At 36.3% G+C, this 23,526-nt stretch overlaps 2 protein-coding genes across 2 annotated transcripts; both read right to left on the bottom strand.

Moving 5' to 3' along the window:
* Positions 1–814: 814 nt before the first annotated feature.
* On the bottom strand, positions 815–4,423 carry LOC117431178 (vesicle transport protein SEC20-like). Its single transcript, XM_034051873.3, has 6 exons — positions 4,294–4,423; positions 3,946–4,038; positions 3,654–3,745; positions 3,217–3,321; positions 2,470–2,588; positions 815–2,097 (listed from the first exon to the last, which is right to left on the bottom strand). Exons 1-6 carry the CDS (start codon positions 4,375–4,377, stop codon positions 1,901–1,903), a joined length of 690 nt encoding a protein of 229 aa, XP_033907764.1. The 5' UTR covers positions 4,378–4,423; the 3' UTR covers positions 815–1,900.
* Positions 4,424–5,468: 1,045 nt separating this feature from the next.
* On the bottom strand, positions 5,469–17,522 carry LOC131699466 (CREB3 regulatory factor-like). Its single transcript, XM_058996239.1, has 8 exons — positions 17,388–17,522; positions 16,865–16,990; positions 15,420–16,512; positions 14,410–14,604; positions 14,079–14,268; positions 13,120–13,193; positions 12,605–12,727; positions 5,469–12,325 (listed from the first exon to the last, which is right to left on the bottom strand). The coding sequence occupies exons 1-8, from the start codon at positions 17,394–17,396 to the stop codon at positions 12,207–12,209; spliced, it is 1,929 nt and encodes a 642-aa protein (XP_058852222.1). The 5' UTR covers positions 17,397–17,522; the 3' UTR covers positions 5,469–12,206.
* Positions 17,523–23,526: the final 6,004 nt, after the last annotated feature.

Below are 23,526 nucleotides of genomic sequence, written 5' to 3'. Positions count from 1 at the left end.
AATCACGAAACAAATAAACTAGAATGCAATTCCGTGATAACCGAACCATAACTGCATAAATCTATGCTTTAGGCTTGTTTGTTGTTTGGGAAATGAACTGTGTATAAGAATATTGGTTCTGTTCTTCCTTGTAGAGTAGCTTTAAAAGCAGAAGTAGAACACACACACACACAGAAAAAACGACCAAGAACCATAATGAAAAGAGCTGTCCACACGCCACAGCTACATTAACACAAGTCTCCAACCAACAGTTCTGTTTGATACTGTAGCCTATACATTCTGACAAACACCAATCTGTAATGATCCAGTAGCACAGATTCTATAAGAACGGTCACTGAATCCTTAACTATTCTCAGTGTTGAAAAGAAGACATTGTCCCTGTTGTTCTAAAAATAATGAATTGCGTCTGCTGTGCACAGGAGAAAAAAAAAAAAGTTCTTTCCGGGTCTTATCTCGGAAAAAGACGAGAGCGCATGCCATTTTATCACCAGCGATATGATTAGTACCACAGCCATTTCAGTTTCACACACAGCAGCAACTGCTACAGCACACAGGCCTGCATCACTAGCTGACAAATCCTGTTTCGACAAATCTAAAATATAAGATAGCACACGGAAACACTGCCAATTCTGAGCCACGTCACTTGCCTCATAAGCAAACAAAAGGTCATTCAGCGACTTGAAGAAGAATATTTGAAAAAAAGTACAGCTATTGTTACTGTAATGTTAAACTGCCAAGATACAGCACCCCCATTTATGAACCATTTTAGACATTTATCAGCTTTTCAATGAATTTACCATGCAATTCACAAAACTTTCAACACATACACTTTTCTTTATTTTCAATTCCAACATTTACCTAAGACATTTGGCTTAGCTTCCCATGCATATTTCTATAGTCCTAGAAAAGGGATATTTCTTGCATGAGGCACATTTCTTAATCTCTAGCCTATATACAGTACAAAGCCAAGGGACCATTACAATAATAAACTTACAAAGCAAATTAAAGGGTAACATTGCCATAAGTTAAAATTGAAACATTTTGAAATATATTATTTACAGATTCACACAGGAATGTAATACAATTAACAATCAAATCATAGAAAGTTAAGACAGTTTAAAACAACTACTGTATCTTCTTGCATGTGGTATTTTTCATGATCATACATGTCATTAAGTGACCGACTGTACTTTTATTGACAATTGCATTGACTATGCACATGAATCACTCTAATTAGCACCCATATCCAAATGTTAATATCCGGTCATAATTCTCCCAATACAGTAAACAAACAGCCCACAAATATTAGTGGTCTGCAATTCTGTAAACTGGAGAAAAAGCACTTTCGTGTTTTCAGAACCTACAGTGATTCAGTTACATCAGCACTTCAAAAGAATCTTAAGATTAGTTTTTACAGTTATTATAAAGGCATCAGGGATTGTAATTTAGGTAGCAACCCATTATGAAAACACCCAGACAGAGGAAAGGGAGGCCCTACTTTTGTTTTATATTGAAACTCTATACTAAAAAAAAAAAGTTGTGCTGAAGTGGTCAACACAACAATAGATTAAAACCCATTTTTTGAAATTAAAAAAAGTGCCATTGTACGATCTGCTTGCCACAACAATCAACGCACAAATGCATGTTCCCCTCTATCTCAGAGCCATTTCATTAAGTGCTTTTCCCTTGCCATCTGTCTCCTGTACAGGGTAAAACTGGCAAACCCTTAATTAAAAAAAAACAGTGGGTGGTCTATAATAAGCGACAAACTTTCAATAATAATCTTGATGACCAAGTCTAGTTTTACACCAACACCACAGAGAAGACAGTGCCGTGTTAGCAAAGTCCAATTACACTAGCGAGAGAATTTGTTTTGCTATAGGGTTTTTGTGGGTGTTTTCTATAGGAATGGGAAGAGCCTTTTTTTCAATATATACACAACTGTGGCCAGAAAGAGAGCTAAGGCTAGGAAGATCAGCAGCTTGTCTGTGAACTCCCTTCGGTTGTACTTTGTGATGAGCTTTCGTCCCAACTGTATTGTTCCAGTCATTGCTTTAAACTCCTCATTCGTTTCCAGCACTGTCCTGGACGAAGTGGCTATGAAAACAAATAATAAAATAAATAAGGAAGCGTCTGTAGATGGACAGATAGACAGGCAGTTGTTCTTAATGAGTTAAACTTCTTTTTAGCGGGTGAGAAATTAATTCAATTAACAGAGCAAATGTGGTACAATATGTATTTGCATCCGGTGAAAACATTAGCGGTTCACCTTTTAGACTGCTCCACTTTCACACTGCTAATTGCCAGAACTTATAATATCCCTAAAATAGAATTTCTGTCACACACTTTGCTCCTACGAACACAACAGGAGGCAACAGACAAACCCATGTGGCTGTGTTTCAACAGGATCTAACGTCTCACTAACATCGTTACCAAGCTGTTCTTCCGTTGCTATGCAGACCGGCTTACCTAACGTTGCCACGGTTTCCTCACTCTGATGGACCTGCTGTGACATCATCCTGCTTATACTCATCAGACTCTCAGTTATAGCACTGGAAGTTTGAGCCAGGCTCTGTTTCGTTGTTTTTCTAAAATAAATAAATGAATGCTGTCATCTCAAGACCACAACTCAGCACCCATAGATTAACATTACCAGTACCAAATTTCTGGTGTAATTTGTATTAAGATTTTTAGTCATTTAAACTATATCAAAAACTGTTCATTTCTCCAACTGTACTATCCCTCCAAGGACAGAAACTGTTTATTATTTACAGATACATAGTTTAATCATCTACATTATTTACAAAGTTACTTTAGATTACAGGAATGGAAATAAGACTCCTATTGCATAGCGCTTTCACCCATTCCAGGTTTTACTACTTGATTAGCCACAGTGTGTATGTAACAAGCTCAGGTGTGTCTTATTAAACTCATAGTAAAACCAGGAATGGATCAAACTGCTTTGCAATGAGAGTCTTAATTCTATCCCTGTATTACATCTATAACTATTTTTTCATCTATAACTTGAAACAAACAGTTTCAGTTAAATAGATTTTAAATTTGGAGCTAAAACTATGAAATAGTTAGCCTAAAGTCAACAAAAAGTCTATACCCAAATAACTTTATCACATTTGTAACTTTCCTCTCCGTGAAGCTCTGCTCTATCAGACAGCCTAAAGGAGCCTGTGATGTTGGGCTACAAACAGCTGGGAATACCTTTGCCTTGCTGAAGAATCCCCACCTTGCAGAAGATCATCCTTTTCTGAGTTATCAATAGCAAGTTTGCAGGACAGGTTTGCCTTCCTCCACGCTGTCTGATTACTTCAAAATACAAAGACAAGGATTTTCAAAGCCATGCCTTTTCTACGTATTAATGTGATTGAAAACTTTATGTATTTCCGTAAAAAAAAAATTGTAACATGTACCATTTTGTTTAATATACAGCAGGAGTGCCAACCAAGGCTTAAAATCCACATTTAGTAATTCATTTTCATATTAACACAAGCATTATTGATCGGCCCATTCTTCTGATGAATGTCTTTTGGGTCTTTGCTTGAATTTGTGTACTTCAATTTGGAATATGCAGATGTTTTAAAGAGGTGCGCTCTATGCGCTAGTCTCTGAAATGCAATTAATGGCACATAATATTGTACCTTAGCATCTGTTTTCGATGCCTCTCCATTTCATTTAACAGAGCCAGCTTATCAGATTCTTTATCCTGTTCTTTAGCCATTTGCTCCAGATCCTGCAAAATTCAATAATTCATTAGATTTGTTTATTTTTATTTTAAAAAAATGATCCACCACTGCCCTCAGAACTTGTGTTTTAGTGGGTGGCATCATAAACATACTTCTATTACATGTAATAAGGACATTTATAATTATATCAAGGCTTAATTAAAAGCAAAATAATGGTACTGACCGGGGTAAAAACATTTATACTTACCTGTATTCTCATTCTGAGCTGATTAATTTTGTCCTTCACGTTTGAATTTAATTCTGTCAGCTCGCTGTGGGGTCCTGTACATTCTCGTATATCCTAGAGTTTTTACAAAAGAATAATACATGAAAACTATAGGCTCCACCACAGACACACTTTAGGTTTAAAATCATATGCCAGTATGCTAATACAAACTGAAATAAAAATAAAAAATAAGATTAGTAAACATGACAATCCGCGTGACAACGATTCGTGTTGACACAAGAAATAACTACATTTATTTTAAATAAAATTATCTACATTCAACATGCACAAGTCAGCCTAAGAAAAGACGATTTAAAGGAAAAGGTTTACCTGAATGAGGGCTTTTATTTCTAGATCGTATTTTATTATTTCTTGGCTACAGATTCGTACGTGGACATCTTGGGAAGCAGCCATATTTGATGACTACGGCACCTCACAGGGATCATACAGAACACAAAAACGTAGTAAATGCGTTTTTTGAAACGCGCTAGTGTGGGTTCCCACTGTGTGGACTGGACGTGCTGTACAACAGAGAGTCATTACATTCTTTGCCAATTACGCAATGTTCGTCCTTTTAAATCCACGTGAATGCTGTATATTCTGCTGCATGTATGTATTTAGAATTACATCATGCTGGAGTTCTTGGAACATTGTTATCTGTAGGTCAGTAGGCCATTAAGATATGGCAGCCACCAAGTGGCAAATGTCTCTCAATACCATTTGTCAGAAGGGTGTAATAATAGCTTTTCGTACTTCAGTGAGTTTCCAAGACAGAATTACCTTTTTATTAGTGCTTAAGAAGCAAACAAACCAGCCTCATAAAATTAAATGTATGGATGAAAAGTGTTGCGTGAGAAAGTCGTGGGAGGTTCAGCATGTAAGGAAGTACAGTACTGCACTGTCCATGTAGTTGAAAAGAAAATAATTCTCATTTAATGTATTATTCCCTGGCATTATTCAGGCTGACAGCTCCTAAGTAGCTAGAGATTGATGTGTTATATATAGGATACAGCCAGTAAGTGGTGGGAATTGCATAGTAACAAATAAAAATCACAAAGTATAATTAATACCCGTGTGCATACAATTAAACATTGCTTTACTGTGAACTTGTATTTTATATGCATGTGTATTGGGGTAAATTTTATTAATCACCTACATTAGCATTAAGATCACAAACTCAAAGGAACAGATTTACTAAGCTTTGTCCATTGCAATACTGTAAGGGATTGCATCGTAAAATGCATGGTGGGCTCCAATAGGTGAAGTCCATCATGGATAAGGGAACATGAGGAACTACACCTTTACATCTGTAAGTTAAACAGATGCATTGCATAGAAACAAAAGCTAATTAATTAATTAGGTCCCAAAGTTTCATCAAACCCTGTGACACTGTTAATCCCGGTGGGAATACCTTTCCTTAGTTATTTACATCTGGTTACTTCACTTTTGGTTCTTGTTTAGTAATTCGATAAAAAACATGAACAATAATACCACAGACGCCAGAGCTGTTTCTAACATTTATTTATTTTTAAATATTAAAAACAATGATGGAATCAGACTATTATGGTTATAAGCAACTGTAGTATCAGCTTCGGACCGATACAATGCTGTGAAACAAATAAAATAAAACTAAAAAAAGAAGAGGAGGCACAATTAACAACAGATCTAAACGGATTAAGATCTCGTTCTAATTTCAGCCCATTTCTTTTGAAGACAAACACATTTTTTTATTCCAGTGATTTTCTTTTTTTTATTGTGCCTCATACAAACACACAATTATATTTAAAAAAACAGCACAATATTTAACCAACATAAATGTAATAACTGTTTATAGATCGTGCTCAACAGGCATATATGTGAGCTACATATATAGACACGACTAATATGACCATTATTGTTAGGTTCAGCAGGATATACAACTGCAGATTTGCTTAACATGTCACCAAAGAACTAGAACAGAGCCTTTAGCAATGAAATACAATGTTACACCTGGGGAGTACACACAAAAGAACTACTTAGTTACAAGCCCCATGCTAGTCATCTAAATAGTTAAAAGGGGTTAGACCTTTCATAATTATTTGCAGTGAATGTGTAGAATTAATGTTATTTTTTAAAATCAACACTTTTATTCTTTTTTTAAATTCTGAAGGAAGTTTAATTCATTGCAGGGAACTAAATATGTATTATTTGCTCGTAGGTTTATTTATCTCAAAGGTAGCCCCTGGATGCAGGGATCAGACTTGAAGTAAACCCTATGCTACACCATATATAATCTATATTTGCTATAATCTGAGCAAACATGGTTTAAATTTACTGTTTCAACATCATATAAAAAAAATCAGAAGCTCTGAAAATAGGAGCTGTAGCAAATTTAGCACAATAGACCAGATCTAGAGCAAAGCAAGTATCATTTTGCTTTATTGATGCACTGTCAAATGTTTGACATCTTAGAACTGCAAATCATTCGGTGTCTCTTAGAGATGTGTGTGCTTGTTCACTGAAAAGAACAGCTTAAAGCCAACTGCCAGATAGTTTATGGAATAGTCATGTATGAAATTGAGAGGCACATCGACTGGTTATTTAATGCGACACAAAAGGTGACATTTAATATTGTTCCTTCCATGAGGATACACTCAGCGATAGCATCCGGGCACAAAATCATTTGAATATGATTGGTTAACCCAGCTATGGTCCTCCTTCCTTTTCATACACACACGTCTTTGATGTTATAAAGTACAATAAAAAATTAGTAAAAACAACATAAAAATTGGGAAAACTGTATGGCCAAAAAAAAAGCAGCAGTGAAGGCAAGTATTCATCAAAATTCAGACTTGTGCAATAAATTACAGATTTAGACCATAACTACAAAAGAAATACAAAATATCGGTGTATAGCAAAGAATAAGTTAACCACAGAACATACAGAGATCTTTAATGAGAAACAAGTTTAAATTATTTTGAATGAAGATCGCAACATTCTTTGGATAGTCTCACTGATTAGTAAACCACACATTCACAAAGCAAATACCCCAGGGCAAAGTTTGCACTAGATTTAAATGCATGTAAAAGGACCAACTAGGTTACAAAATTAGATGGAATATCTTGTAGTTTTTGATAATATTAAAGAATAACATATTTTAAAACATCTGAGAATTTGGGATAAAATGTAAAAAAATAAAGATGTTGCACACCTTTTCCTGTAGCAAATGCTTAGTGAATCTGGCACAGTCTTTTTTCAAGATTCGTTGATGGTAGACAGCATTCACCTTTCAAGGAAAATTGTGTCTGAACCACTGTTTATTTCAAATGAGAGCCACCTCATTGATTTAAATGTAATTAAATGTAAAAACAGTCAGAAACCTTGGCCTGATGGGATAAATAATCTTGCACATAATAATAATAATAATAATAATAATAACAATAATAATAATCTTCTTAAGCATATAGATTCAATTTTCATTTTAGAAGTAAGGCACCTGATAAAGCAGGCACTTTTTCATTTGTGGGTTTGTTCTGGTTGTTATGTATTTGTATTTCTTAATGACCAAGAAAAAAGGGTGGATTCAATTAAAACAAATACAATATATATAGCTGTGAGGGTGTGTTCAGGACATGTCCTCCTACACCTGGAAGTTCAGCAGACAGGGAAATAAAGCAGGTGATCTGTTTTTTTAAATGAATCCACCTCTCAGTGTAAGCCAATTCGCTGATCATCCTAAACATTACAGCATTCCACCATAAAGAATCAACACATCTGCAAACATTTATGATGATATTGCCATTGTCAATTTATCATCAGTTGTTTTATTTGATACATTATCTTTTGAATTTACCAAAATGTAGTACAGTCACACTTGTATTACAGACCACCTGTTCATAAAAGACCTGTCCATACTCACTCCAGTGGTCAATATAAACAGATTTGAATGTAGTAACATGCAGAGGAATTTCAAGTCTGTGAAGCAAACAGGAAACAGCTCTTGCCTTTTTTCAATTTTATTTGGAGAGTTGATTTCTAAAGCAATGTACAGCCTTACTCACAAGAGTAAGGTCTGCATAGTGCACTATCAACAGTAGTTGTGTATACTGTCAGCATTGTTGTCGCAACACTACAAACTGAAACATGAAAGCAAGCCAAAAATAAATCACTTAGAACACATACACATCTCCGGTTTTTATCAATTAAGGATACTTTTTATTTTGAAAAAACTAAACATAAATGTATATGTCTTGTCTCAATGTCAATAGAGGAAGCAGAAAAAAAAAAGTTACTGGTATGGAAGTACAACCATTTCTAGACTGTTTAAATGCCACAGAGTCCCCTGGTAAAATGTAAAGCTGCACAGCTTGCGTTCGTCTTGTTAAAAGTAAAAACCCGCAATAACACTTTACTAGTGCTGGGGTGACAGCAATAAATATAATGCTGTACACAGCCCATGGCAGCTATGTTTGACATATGCCTGATGATTTCTTCATCATTAATAAGACACAACTATTTAATTGATTTAGCATTTTAACCGGCCACCGTGTCTTAACTCAGTACCTTAGAAGCCAGCATAATTTGCCAAAGCAATATATAGTTTCATTTGAACTTTTACTTGCGAAAGGCTAGGAGGTTGGCACGGTATTGGGAGTTTGTTTCTGATTGGTTTCCCCACTGCAAACCTCTTTTACAGTACAGTACAGTTTTTATTTCACCATTCACAAGATAAAGCTTCCGTGAATACGCCTGGACACGTTTTTTCCTATACAAGAAATAAACGAGAAAGAAAAAAACATCTGGAAACATCCAGAACTGACACGTCTACACTGTATATCAGCCTGAAGTACACCCAAAGCAGCATCCAGTTTCCATAGGAAAACTACTGAAGACAACTGAAGATATAACTTTAGAACCCAGAAAATCGAGGCTCGGCTGCCCGCTTCTAGATTTGTCTCCATCGCTGCAGCATTCTGATGAGCCCAGGTTTAGCAGCAAATGGCAGGAATATACAAAATTCTATTCTTTTTTCTTTTTTAAACAAAGTGCTTTTTTTTCTAATATATCTATCAATGTAATATAAACTCAACATTTAAAAGATACATTTCAGCTTATTTTATTTACAATGTGAAACACTGCATTCAGGACGGCATAAACTATTTGCATTACACTTACAAATAAAAGAAAAAAAAAACCTACACTTTAAATCAATTCTGGTTTCTGTAAAATGCCAATCTTAAAATACCTCTAACATTAAATAAACATGGACATGTTAACTGAATGATTACTCGTAAGCTAATTGGTAAATTGGTACAGTAAAAGTTTATAGAATACATTTGGTATCTATTAGCAGGGTCATTTAAATTAGTATAGTGTTAAATTACAAGCTAAATTTACTGAAAAGCACACAGTTCCAGAAATACAGCATGTTGTAGATTCTGACAATACTATCATTAAAATGTCTTCAGAAAGAGGTCAACTCTGTCAACCTGCTCTTATCAGGCATGTTATATTTATTTTTTCTTCAATTGCTTGTTTCCTGGGACCTGCTCAAAAGCATTTAGGTTTCAATCAATCAGATATAGATCTGAAAACAAATACATAAATTCAAAATAACTGGATGATTTGAGACCTGATCCACAATTGGCCGACTTGAGTTTGGGACTTTTTGGCCCATGGAAACAAGGATAGCATGAAGCAAGTTAAGAAGTGGGTTTTAATGAAATCACTAAACAGACTTATTTCAAGAGAACATGCTCCACCTTATGGTAAATAAAATGGTATTTCAGTGTGACATTTAATAGAAAAATAACTTTACATTACACTGATCTACTTAAATAAGCTAAAAGTACAGCTATTGAGCCAATACTCTGTTACAATTTAAACCTAGCAGTGTCTCTGAACAGACGTTATCCTGCATTTTGCCTGTTATGATTGTCATTTTGACAATAATGTTTAAAAAAAAAAACTAAGATGTGTGAAAAACAAAAACAATTGATTGGCTGATCAACTGAAATGAATTTGCCACACTGCTCGGACTAAAGTAATTTTCACTATCTCTCAATCTACCGTCTTTATCTGGGCTATACCGCTCTGCCTTTTGAACATGAAATATGTCTCTGAAAATGGGATCCCATACATTGAAAATATCATACTACAAAACTGGGCTAAATAATAACGGACATTAATGGTATTTTGGATATTAATGGTATTTTGTTAATAATCTTGTATATGATTGACTTACACAGTACTGTGTTAAGGTTAACTGCAAGCCACATGTTCTAACTGCTATGAACGTCTAAGTTCTGGATTATTATATTTCTACCTCAGTTTATGGCTACAGGCCTTAAAGATGTAATTACTAGTTTACTAATACTTTACTAGCGCTTTTATTCGGTCTTCTACAGACAAAGCTCTCCATCCCAGACATTACAAATCCAACCTGACATTTACCTTTCCACTCTCTTTGATGGCAAACCTGTCTTCAGATATTTAAGAAAGCCCAAAGAAACCAGAAACACACTGACCTTACATTATTTCCATGACTCCCTCTTAAAAAAAATAAATAAAGCATCCTACTGATTTCAGCACTAAAAACACAGAGATAACCTCAGATATTATACAGTGCAAACACAAAGCAAAAGTTTTTTTTTGTTTTTTTTTTGTAGTTAAATATTTTTCAAATGGAATAATTTGCTACTCAACAAAAAGATATTGGCTACTTGTACAAAAATATATAAAGTTAATTTTTTTTTCTTTTTTAAACTTTTTCTCTTTTTTTTTTAACAGTCTGAAGTAGATTTTTAGAAATGTATCATGCGCAATAATCCGTCAAGTGCTATTTCTGGTAATATTTTACAAGCTAAATAAAAGGTACATTGAAAGCTCCATGTTCTTCTATCCTATTCTTTTCTTTATAAAAAGTCAGTACAATATATACCGCATTTATGTAATTTATAAAGGAAAAAAAAATTCCAAACTCTTTTCCTAACAAACTTGTCTACTTCACAAGCCAACAACAGGAACAGCAACCCTATACAAAGTATGTGTGAATGCTCCTGTAGAGAATTGGACCCAAGCAATGAATTCACAGTTCAATGAATACCCCTGACCCTACCACGTTTTCTACATTCAATACGGTATCAGATAAGCTGTGCAAAACCTTACTTAAACTGGCTATTTGCCATTTTTGTTGCATTCGTCTTTGGTACAAAAAACAAACAATCAAAATATAGTGTGCAAATAGTTTTTTCATGGTAAAGTACCAAAAACCAAAAGTTATTTTCAGAGCCATCTTATGATACAATACACAGACTCTGTGGCATATATCTACATTTCCAAATATTCCTATGTACATTCAAAATAGTTTAAAGAGCTAAAATACATTACAAATCCACAAATTATCCATCTGTACTATACATCATCCAGACTTTCTTCTTTTGTAAAAAGCACTTTTCTTAAACTTCTGTATTAAATACAAGGCACAATGAGTATTACTTTGTACATACACATGAAGTTATATATTAAGCTCAAGAATTTAAAACTTTATACACTATACTAGCAAAGTCTACGAAGTCCAAATGTCGTGATTTCAACCAAAGTGTATGGAAGAAAATTAACATCTTGTTCATTTATTCAAGCACTAATATGTGAACTATTATCTTAACCACTTTGTTATGGTAGTTTTATGTTCCATCATCTCCTTAACCTCCTTCCCTTTTGTCAGCCCCCAAACATGCTAAAAGGGAATAATGGAACCTTCCATTGCCAAACTCATACTACGTAACTCAGAGTACAAGGCTGATGTTAAACTAGGCGTAGACTTTTTGGCATTTCCTACTCGGCTGGAATCTAAACGGCCAACAAAATCTCCAACTCATCTAAACCACATTCAATTTTTATGCTCCGTCTATGTTGCATTTACTATGTATACTGCTAAGAATTTTGGATAGCAATTGCTGTAGGTTTCAGTTCTGTAGCATACCCACCAAAGTGCTGTTTCTTTTTCCCTGGCAGGTATAATTTTTCTTGTTTTCACTTCATAATTTGTAACTAGTGACATTTACAAGCCACATGCACGGAAGGCGAGGAAAACACAGTAAATGTAGAGATCCTGCATTTTTGTTGCACAGTTCTAAATATTACGTTTGTAGATGTATTCCTTGATGTAAATGAACATGCAAAACATTATGAGATTACAGTATCACATTAATGGCGCGGATGGTTCTCTCTGCCTTGGGCTCTTGTTGGCCCATGGCAACAGGTTACACTTTTGATGTCGGCACGCGGAGTCCCACAAGGCCTCCTGTTGGATCTCCACTGGCCGTCTTCTCCAAGATCTGGTTAACAAAGTCCGACGTCTGCCCACCTACAGGAGGGCTCACTAAAAGACAAAATAAAGGATAAACTGAAACGAAAATGTACAGGTTTCCGACTAACCTGGTTAAAATCTAAACAATTACAGTGCCAATAGCCATGTTTACAGAGGCATGCTATGTAATGGCACCATAGCACTGCCATGGCTACAGCAGGGCTATCATTTAGATATAATCCAGACTTTAACCTGTAAATACCTGATCTGGTGATGTAACACGATTGCCTTAGTTTATGAATTGGGAACCGGGAAACTTTCATAGCAGATTCTTGTAAATGTGCTTCTTACCAAGAGTTTCCTTAATGAGCCGGTCAAGTTTCTCAGTCATGCTGGTTCCCTTGTCCTCTCTCAGAATCTGCACTCTGGTCACAATTTCTTGTTTGACAGCATTGATCACAAACAGGAGCTTATCTGCAAATACAAATATTTCACTTTAATACAACCTTTAGACAGCTTTCAGTCATACTCAGATTTTTTATTTTATTTTATGTATTACATTGTGTACCAAACATTAAAAATGTTTTCCCCAAATTTTATAAATAATTTGTTACATAATCCTAGATAAAACAGTACACTTTAACTAACACGTAAAATATAACACGCTATAATCAACATTGATAATCGATGGATCATTTTTAAATTAGCATTTAAATTTTGGGTGTTTTCCAACAAAGACAGCATTTAGGATATATAACCACAATAGAATTCTGCATGTTCTAGTACAGTACTCTAAGGTATTTAGACATGCTTAGGTGTAATGCAGTTATAAAATTAACTGCTTCCAAAAAAAAGAACATATTTACCATATTCTGTATTGAGGCCCCAGAGTTTCACTTTATTGGCCTCATACTGTGCCTTTTTCTTCAGCCGGCAAGCCCTAAGAGTTAAAAAAAAAAAAAAAAAAAAAAAAAAAAAAAAAAGGAAAAAACACATTGGAGAATGAATGTAGCCAACCCTCTTCCTTTTCTGTGACACAATTAAAATACACTTCCACATGTGTCTACTGTAAGGGCTGTAGATAAAATGTGAATGTATACTGTGTGTGAGCAGTTTCCAAGGGAAGTGAGAGTGTATAACTCAAAATGCAGGACTAGAAACGGTCACTGCCAACAAACAAAAACATATAAAGCCCTTTAATTAGTCGCTTTCGACTGTGTGGTGGTTGAGATTGGCCTACAGATCAGTTTAGGCGAATGAGCAAAATAAAAAAAAAAGACCTTTTGCATCACAGCTCAAGCCAAAAGAATGTGAACTCCAAGAATATCAGATTTTTGCCAAAAAGCCTTTTTTTTACTGTCTTAAACAAGCAACACATTCTGACTTTATATAAATTCTAAATAAAACACTACTAGTATATTATGTTGTTGCCTAGAGGGATTTATAGTTTAGATATACAAGAACTGAAATCAACACTTACGTAAGCATCATGTTGGTCTTGTTAACATTTTCTTTTACAATGTTAAATTACAGCTACTACCATGAAAAGTAAGTTAATAAGAAGATTTGCATCCACAGTATGAAGAGTAGCTCAGGCAGAGTCAGACCCATGCGTATCCAATTGTGATATAACTGGATAGCCTTCGTTCGCCTAACCAGAGGCCAGAACAGGTTGTCACGACCTATATTTTGATACCCAAAGAACTTTTATTAGGTAACAAACATATTAAGTGTTATGCATATGTACAGGCACCCCCACTATATGCAATGGCCAGGAATACTCTTCACAGAGGATCTTTTCTCTCCAGAGTTTGGATCTTCTTACCTGGAAGCTAGTTTGTTCTTCTCTTTCCGAGAGCGTGGCCGGGCAGTTAGTGGAAGCTCACTGACTGGAGTAAGATCACTGATCACCTTGTTTAGCTTTCTCAACTCATTCCCAATCTGAAGAAGCTTTCTGGGGTTCGGAGTCAGGTCTTCCACATCGGTTCTGCGAGACTTCTTTACAGTGTACTTCCCTGTTTGAATGAGAAGAAACAGAATGAGGCATGTGCTAGACCACCTATCCATTCAACTGATCTTTAAAAATGTAGCATGAAAACGAGATACACTGTAATGTGATTGGGAATGGCAGTGTATTTTTGTGTTAAAGCCCTCACCGTGCAGGTGCCCGTTCTTCTGGAACATGTTGCTGGGCAGGGTGTCTCGATCCCATTCTGAAGGCTTCAGCATGCGTTCTTGTTTGGAAGGCGTCAGCTGCTCACTGTACTCCCAGAAGTACCTTCTTTTGCCTCTCTTTCTGGATAATCCAGCTGGCACCCCTTTCAGGTCTTCCACTTGGTCATTGTCACACCCTGAAATACAAAACAGCAATCCGCTGGTGAGCTTATCGATCAATCATTAATGAACTAAAGAAGAAAATCAATAACTAAGAAAAACACTTGGATTGTCCTCCAAATACATCACCAATAGGGGAAAAAACAAACAAACAAAAAAAAAAACCACATTGCTTCATCAGTCAAATACCTTACTTGGGCAACAACCAAACTTTCCTTGAAATTAAACTTTGAAATAATACAATACAATATACAATACAACATTGAATTCCTTTTCATTTCTACTGCATCTCAAGGTGCAGTAAAATAGTAGTGCTAAAACAGAACATTCTAATTTAAGGGTCTACCGACATGCTTACTTTATTTTGCAGGGTGGGTATGTCATAATAAAGCATAAACTGCAGAAAGATTACGCTGGCAGTTTGTGAATCCAAACTTGATCCTATTTTGTAAACATTATGTTGACCAAGCCATATACAGAAACTATGGTTTACTTATAGAATGATCACAATGCAGTAAATCTTAAAGGCGTACAAGCTGCTGCAGCTCATTCAGTCTAAACTGTAAAGCAGTCTGTCTCTCTGTCTTACTAAACAGAAACGGCTGTTAACTGCAAACATAAAACACACACACAAGCGCACACACACACACTTAAATAATTTCAAGATTAATCAAACCATACTACAGCTCCATAATTTTTTTTTTTTTTTACTGAAAGAAAACCTGCCTTACCAGATATGCAGGAAGTAAACCTGGCAACACCAAAGCTCTGCTTTGTGTATTTACACAGCACTTTAGCCTCCCTGACATAAATATCTGAAAAACACACATACCTGGTTCAGAGAAGGTATCGCTCATGTCGTCTTTATCATCTGCATAATCCTCCTCTTCCTCTTCCTCCTCATCCTCTTCCTCTTCCTCCTCATTCTCTGAGAGCTCATGCTCGCTCCCAAACCCTTCGTCATGGTCTTCATCTTCCAGCTCCAGCTCTTCAAGATCATCTTCCTCCTCCTCCTCCTCTTCCTCCTCCATCTCTGGTTTGGGCTGCTCCTCCATGCCCTCGTCCGTCACAAAGAGAGAGTAGTTGTGCTCTTCCTTCTTCTGAGACTGGTCCAGCACCAAGGCATTGGTGGGCAGTAGTCCCTGACTCACACCAGGAGAGGTGAAGAGCTCATGGGTCTCCACTAGGGGTGTGCTTTTCTCAGGAGCAGCGGCGGTGGCTGCGATCTCTGTGCTCTGCTTTTCAGCTTTCATTTCAGGCACTGCCACTCTGCACTCGCTAAATGAAGAGCCAATGGTGATGCCAGCCTGGGCCTGCGAGGCCTCCGCTGCTGGTCGGAGTGGTGCTGTATTGATCCTGACTTTAGCCTTCCTGACATAGCCCTTGGTATCAGAATGAAAAGATGTGACCTTAGCGCTCTGTATCTGAGTTTTGCTGATGGTTTCTGTGCTGGAGGGTACAGGCCTGGTGGCTTTCTGAAAGCTTTCCGCATCATCTGGAAGGGGGTTTCTCGCAGAAGACGCAGACGAAGTCGGCAGCCTGCTCAGCATTTTCTTCCCACTTAAGGAAGATGCAAGCATATTTGTTTTCTGACTCGGTAGCAGATCAGGGTGATAAAGCAGATCTGAAACAGGCTGGGAATCCTCACTGTTAAGCTGTGCTAAGGTCGGTGTTTTTCCAATGACTTCCTCGTCTTGATAAGGACTAGAAAAATCATCCAGTCCCAGAAAATCCACTTCCTTGGTTCCCCAGATATCACAGCTGGCTAGCTTCGTGTACTTGGTTAAGTCTTCCCAGTATGTATCCCACTGTTCAAAGTTTGAGTTATATGTCGGGTCACTGTCCAGAACTTCTTCTATGTCCTTGCATACCTCAATTGATAGGACATCACCTCTAGGACTTTGCCTGCAAGCCATTTCTCTGTCCTGAGGGGGAATCAACAATTTTAATTAGTGCAACTGTATATAGTAAGTACCTGAGGGGGAATCAACAATTATAATTAGTGCAACTGTATATAGTAAGTTAGGGTTAGAACAAAAAATGATTATCGTCATATTTTATTATGGTCATTTATCTTAAACTGTGTTAAATAGTGTAGAACTGCAAAAGATTTGTTGTAACATGTTATGCATGTTAAGTTCAATGACTAAGTATGAACGTACTACTGTACAAGACAGTCATTAAATTGTTTATAGTCATTTAGAACTGTATTATTTGTTTGGGTAATATGGCCTCATTATGCCATAAACATAAATTCCCTTTTTACTCAGTGCTTACCAGTTCATACATGAAGTCTGGATCGGAACTGCTGGACAACAGGTCTGTGCTGGTCAGTACTTGATCAGAAAACATGTGGTTTTCAAAGGCATCCCCAAAAGGAGGTTCCATCTCACCAATGCTAGGCTGGAAAATATTACATATACAGTATACATTAATTAACTGCAAAGATGCATTGAACCGGTAAAGGGAACCGGCTGAGCATTAAGCAAATATACTGTTTGTTTTTTAACAAGGATGCTATATATTGTACGCTACTGTTAAGGTTACTACTGTAGTAAATAACAAAGATAATGCAGTTTCAGTTATTCAAGCTTTAACCAGTACAATTTGTTGGACAAAACTTGGAGCAACCAATAACTTAACAATAGCAGGTATTTACCCTCATTTTAATTCTACTAACATCAGTATTCTACACCGGTACATATAATTAGCCTAGTGGTAAATACTGAACAGCATCTTATTAAAGGTAAAACACCAAAGACAAGACAGATTTGAGCCATTCACAGTCCCAACAGCTTACCTGAGGCATTGCCAAGCCCAGATCCCCTCTGTCTAATTCCAAACTTTTTTGTTGTGTCACGGGGGCCGTCGTTTCCAGCTTTGTTTTAATTAATTAATTCCATCACAACCGGGTAGTTTTCTGTATAGCCTCAATGGCTTGCTAAAGCGTGCTTGTCTGGTCCTCTTCTGTTAATTCTTTTCTATTGTGAAAGAAGAAAGGAATAAAAAAACAGCACCAAGAGCCAACAAAGCATACATTTCTCCTAATTACAGTATCTGGAGCGAGTTTTTGTATTTCTTACAGAATTATTCATTAATGGACAGGGATAGAAAATGGCTGTATATACAGCAGACAGGAAAAAGGTAATGTATAGTGACTGTCATGAAAGGCGGGGAACACTTTAACTGGCTATAGTACACTATCACTTATGACTAGCTACCAGTATTGCACTACATTTATCACAGTCTGTTGCACAGTCATAGTTTATCATGCAATATTTTTAATTTGGCATATCGGAAGTCACAGTCACAGTTTAGCAATTGCAAAGTATTTCACTTATTTTAAGGTTCATTTGCCTCTTTTAAGCAGACCCAGACCCAGAAATTCCATTTTTAAAGCACTTTCGTGCCGTTTTATTATTAACAGAAATAAAAGATAACTCCCACATGGACTACTAAACTATACTTTTTTTTGTTTGTTTGTTTTTTTAAGTTTCTAACTAGATCGGACGGCTAAGACTTTGGTTACTGTTATATACCTGCCTGCTGATTACAGGCAGGCGACATCAATTAAATTAACTAAACAAATTACACTGTAATTACACCCATATTTATCTGACAGAGACAGAAATTAACCCTATCCCTGCCAACCACCAACACATTTTTACATGCAGGGATTTGCCCTGCCACACAATAGATAACCTGTTTTTAAATAGAAACCTTTATTTTACCAGCTACCACCACAGTGTTAGAGATACTGTCTGCAGCATGTACCTTTAGAATACTTCTGAAGTGTTTTATCCCTGCATCAGGGATAAGATTAAACCCTTGTTCAAATATCAGCATAATGTCATGTATCAGTACAAAACTTAGATGCAGGGGCATTTGTCACACGGTTCTGGACAGACAACTGTGTAAATAATGGTGTTAAGTTTAAGGAGTTTAATTGCTGAACACAGTTAAAGAAAGCTAATAATTTAAGCTTAAACGTGTACAGTACTGTACCTGTAAGAAGCACTTACAGTTCCTCTAAGCAATTAACCTATATCATGCAAATCTTGACTTAAGATTTGAGAGACCAGGTGATAAGTGTCATACTTTATTCAGCATTGTTTTTTCAGGACCAGAAGGCTTTGTTCCTAAATGATAAGCAACGCTGCACAGCTACATTAAAACAATGTTCACAGCAAAGCACCTGATCAGGGCTGAGGGAAAACTCAGCAACCACACTGCAAACTGCAAGCTGTACACAACAACTAATAATATCACATCTTACAACCCTTTCAGTTTCCTATCAGCCTATTCAGAAGAATGCAGGGGTTTCCGTTCAGCAAGCAATATAAACACTTTGTGCTAGGCTGGACAGGAATAGAAGTGAAAACAAATGACACATACTATACAGTACCAAAATCATTTTAAACAGCTATTTTTATATTGGAGGTTTCCGCTGTGCTCTTCTTCCCTGCCAGGCACTGACCTTCTCCTCTGTTCAGCAAATAGGATTCTGGAGTGCAGTCGACCCCACCACAGCAGGAGTGTTCAAATGCTATGTAAATGAATCATTTCTACAGTAGCAGTAGGTAGTGCTGACAAAGCTGGGATGCATTCTCTATTAAATATCTATTTTACAAACACCGCCGGGTTCCAATTAGTGGAGGTTTTGCTATATTATACTGTACTAGAAAGCAGATGGATTCAGCAGAATGAAAAGTGCACTGACTTGTATCACTTTCTGAAATAAAATAAATGGTCAAATCAGCATTCCACCATCAGAGAATGTATCTGAAAGCCAGCTAGAGACAACTACAGCTTATTGGAAAAACAAAAACCTAACTAAATATTGAAGCAACATAGTAAGCCTCATATTGTATTTTTAATAACAGAACATATTTATTTAAATAATTGCCCAGTTTATCAACAGTTCAGTAACTTGCACTCACAGCCAGACAGCCAGTATTTTGATACAGTCTTTTAACCCTGCCCTGCAAACTTATTTTAACTAACTTATCAGTCATCAGGAAGCTTGTGGCGGACACAAATCTACAGTTTATGAAGTACATGCAAAGTAAGTAACATACTTTCTACTGAAAATTAACTTATTTTTCTAAAAACATATTGTAAGAGAAAGAAAAAAAAGGAATACCCTACAGTATTTTATTAAAAAGACACAAAAGTAAAGTTTCTTATGAGTCACATAAATGCTGTCTCAACTATTACAGTAGCTCTTAACTGAAATGTATCACTTACGTTCAGGCAGCTATGGTACACTCTGTACTAAATACAGATGCAAAACCTTTCCTGTTCTGTACAGCATCTTGCCTGCAAACTAAGATTTGGATTTTAACGTAGCACAGTGATGCTGAAAATTAGAATTCTAAATTATTTGTGATATTACAATCAGGAAACATAAAAAACATTTTTAGACATAACTGCTGAAGTAGTACATGAGATCTCAATAAAAAGAGGCTTGTTTACCTCCAACTTTTGAGGTACATGTACTGTAAGCCTTAATAATGGTCCCAAGATGCATTTGTGACAAGGTCCTTAAATTGCAATCCTGAGTTACAATCCAATCATAACAGATGGAAGAATTTAATTTCCTGCTTTTCTTTGAAGTCCTGGGTTCTTTTTAAGACCTATGAAGCACTATGAAACTGCATCCAATATGCATTAGAAGTGGCTGAATTTTCTAAACTTCAAGAGGCCTGATTTTAAAGCAAGTGTACATTTATACCTGAACCTAAATTTAACAAGCAAAAAATAACTTCATTCCAGGTAGGGGCAGTCAAACTGTTACTCAGAGTAATTTCTTGTTAGTTGTATTTCATTAAAATTGAATTTGTTTTATATATAAAAAAAAAAAAACAGGCCTCAAGTCTACAAAAAGTATACAGCAATGTACCAGAAGAGCATTGAATGAGACTGTGTCCTGTTGGTTCCACTGAGAGAAAGGGAGCATCTAATATGCTATTTCCTGAATGCCTGAGAGATCCAGGAAGAGCGCCAACGAGGAGCACTGCTGGGAAGGCTGAGCTTTCTACAGACTCAGGGCCTGAATTTCAAAAGCCAATCAGTTCTCAACATATCCCTGGAGGAGAAAGCTGCCAACCTACTGTATGTTACCAGACTAACAACCAAGCATAAAAAAATATTATAAATGTTACATAACAAATGCTTTTGGATCCTTTTTTTCTTTAAATGAAGAGAAAGCATGTCGCACAGCCATGAGGTATAATGTGAAACTGTAAGTAAATAACAATTAACTTAAATGTACAGTACTGTACAGTAGAGCTTTGTTTTCATAAATGCAAATGCAGTCTTGCTAATCACGATGAACAGGTCAGATTCTGCAGAGCTGCGGCCTGGTACAGCAGAACTGTCATGCAGTACTACTGGTAAGCCTCAGGCTTGGGAGAAGCACAGCAGGGTACTGGAGGCACGAGATCCTAGCTGATGCTGTACTTGAAAGAGTTTCAACGTTCATTTGAACTAGACTGATGTAGTCTAATGGCGTGTGTACAAGGTGATGCTGCAACATCACAACACAACAAACGGCTCAATATAAAAGTACAATTCTTTTTACATTTTTAAAATGCACGTTGATAGATATGATAATGGATAGACAATAAATAGATGAATGCTGTAAAATATTTATATACAGATATAGCGTACTGTAGAGCCTGGTGAGTACATTTGTTTAAAGACCTCTGTATCTATTTTTCTAGATGAAACTGTTATTTGCCCAAGCAAATACGCTTCAGAAAAGTAGCATTTAAAAGAATAGGTTCTATTAGACTAGCTGATTAGTTCTACACCCTTTTTTAGGCGATGACTGTAAAGAAAACCTGATTATTCTAAAATCTTCTATTTAAGGCTTGACAAGTTTACAATGCATGGGGAAAGCTGTTAAAACTTATCTTCACAGCTCTTTCCTTTGAACCCAGTAAAACTATAGCCAATAGCCAAATCAGCCTTCTCTTGCTGACAACAGCTGATGTGGGAGAGTTGTTTTGCAACCCTTTGTGACACTAAGTTTAAATGGCTGGTTACAATATTGAAAAATGTGGATTCTTAAACTAATGTACCCCCACGTCTGTATGATGTTTCAGAATACTTGTACAGTACGTGTGTTTCATGGTTGCTCACATTGTTTTGATTTTGGTGATCAATGGCAATAAAAACACTCACTTGCTATTGCACATACTGTACAGAAATACGTCTTGCCTTTTGTCACAGTTTAAAATAAAGCAAGGCATGGCATAAATTCGCAGCCTCCTCCCACATGAATTCCAGGCTACATTTTCACTCAAATATTAAAATCCCACTGGACCGCTTAACACGTATTTATTGAAAATGGTCTTTGTGAGAAAACAGACCAAGATCTGACTCTGTCCTGCTTTAGGAAGAAGCAGTCTGTCAATGCCTAGAGCCTGCGACAATGTGTCTTGCCTTTTGATTGTGATCTACAGTACCACTTAAACTTCACGTAATGTATCCTTTCTGCATTATTTCTTAAACATGCACTAATGCCGATGTCAGCCAATGGTTCCACTTGCCTTAAACAAGCATCTCCGGCAAAGCAAACACAGCTTGCAGTCCTGTGTGATTTTACTGCCTGAGAGATGAGTATTGCTTCAGTGTTATCAACAGGAAGTGCTGTAGAGTGGTTTGGTTTGCAAATGAAAAGGAAGTGTGTTTTGGGGGAGTTAGTATACTAGGAACAGACAACTACTGTAATAATCCTGAATTATTAGGCAACCAATCACATATGAATGAAGAGTACAGGTTAATATCTGGTTTCAGTATTAATTTAAATGCGGACATAAAGTATGCACACATGTAACAGCTAGCATTCTGTTCTTATCCACATTGTGCAGGTTTGGTGCTTCTGAATGTCTGGTCTAATTTTGGATTCACTTACGTAGCTACTGTGGTGCAGATTTTCTTTTTTTCTGTACATTGTTAGGAAATACACCTAAATGTCACATTCTTTCTTCTGTGTTCCTACATAGTTTAGTCAGTGGTCATTCCTGACCATGCAATCAATAAGTAATCTTATTGAAATTCTGTTCATCTCTTCAGATAACCTGCTTGCCACTGCTGGAATAAGCTACTATAAGTAAGAGATGATTACTTTACTCCAACACAGGTTTGACTGGGATAAGGGGAAAAACTGATGAGGATTCGACGTTTCAGGGTGACAAAATCACTCAAGAATCACCTTGGCATATTATTGATGTACTGCATAATTTTGCTATACAGTTACTTAATTGGGATCATAGAGCTTATACAATTATAGGCAATAGGTGTTTGTTGTGTAGCTTGTGTTTGGGACCACTTCTTATAGGCCCCTCCTGTAAATTAAATGCCATCTAACAAAAATAAACACAGCCCACCATGCACCATCATCTCATACTTCCAAAGATCAGCATCTGTGCCTTTTCAATGCATAGTCTTCGAAATGCTGTTTATAACACCAATTATTCTACTTGGCAATTTCATTATCTGGGACACACAGAGTGATTTTCTCTGTCTCTGTCAATTTAACAGTACCACCTGCTACTGTACACCACAATAACAATCTATTCAAATTCAGCATTCAGGACCACAGTTTGCCAGATGTCTGTGTTTTCTATTTATATACAGTGAAAATCATCTGACAGCAACCGGAATCATTTCTTATGTATGTGAGGTGAAAGGATAGAGACTGGTGTCCCTTAATTCAGAAATGTATAATAAATGTGCAGTCTTAAGATTACTCAATTTAATATAATATATATATATATATATATATATATATATATATATATATATATATATATATATATATATATATGGAAATATGTCCTTTATTTTGTGTGCTACTAACAGTCCTGAAAACAGCCTTGTCAGGTTATCTGTAAAAATCCATACAAGTTCTACAGGATCTGCGGTCTATG

The sequence above is a fragment of the Acipenser ruthenus genome, chromosome 22 (genome assembly GCF_902713425.1).
Source record: "Acipenser ruthenus chromosome 22, fAciRut3.2 maternal haplotype, whole genome shotgun sequence".
Classification (NCBI taxonomy): domain Eukaryota; kingdom Metazoa; phylum Chordata; class Actinopteri; order Acipenseriformes; family Acipenseridae; genus Acipenser; species Acipenser ruthenus.
The sequence above is the reverse complement of the archived record's forward strand: the minus strand, read 5'-3'. Positions and strand labels throughout refer to the sequence as shown.

Coding starts and splice junctions, on each gene's coding strand:
- LOC131699466 (XM_058996239.1), bottom strand. Junction 14,605..15,419: donor CGATACCTTCTCTGAACCAG/GTATGTGTGTTT, acceptor TTTGTATTTCAG/GGTGTGACAATGACCAAGTG. Junction 12,326..12,604: donor GCTCATTAAGGAAACTCTTG/GTAAGAAGCACA, acceptor TTTGTCTTTTAG/TGAGCCCTCCTGTAGGTGGG.
- LOC117431178 (XM_034051873.3), bottom strand. CDS start 4,377: ATGGCTGCTTCCCAAGATGTCCACGTACGAATCTGTAGCCAAGAAATA. Junction 3,322..3,653: donor CATCGAAAACAGATGCTAAG/GTACAATATTAT, acceptor TGTATTTTGAAG/TAATCAGACAGCGTGGAGGA. Junction 2,589..3,216: donor GATTCTTCAGCAAGGCAAAG/GTATTCCCAGCT, acceptor TATTTATTTTAG/AAAAACAACGAAACAGAGCC.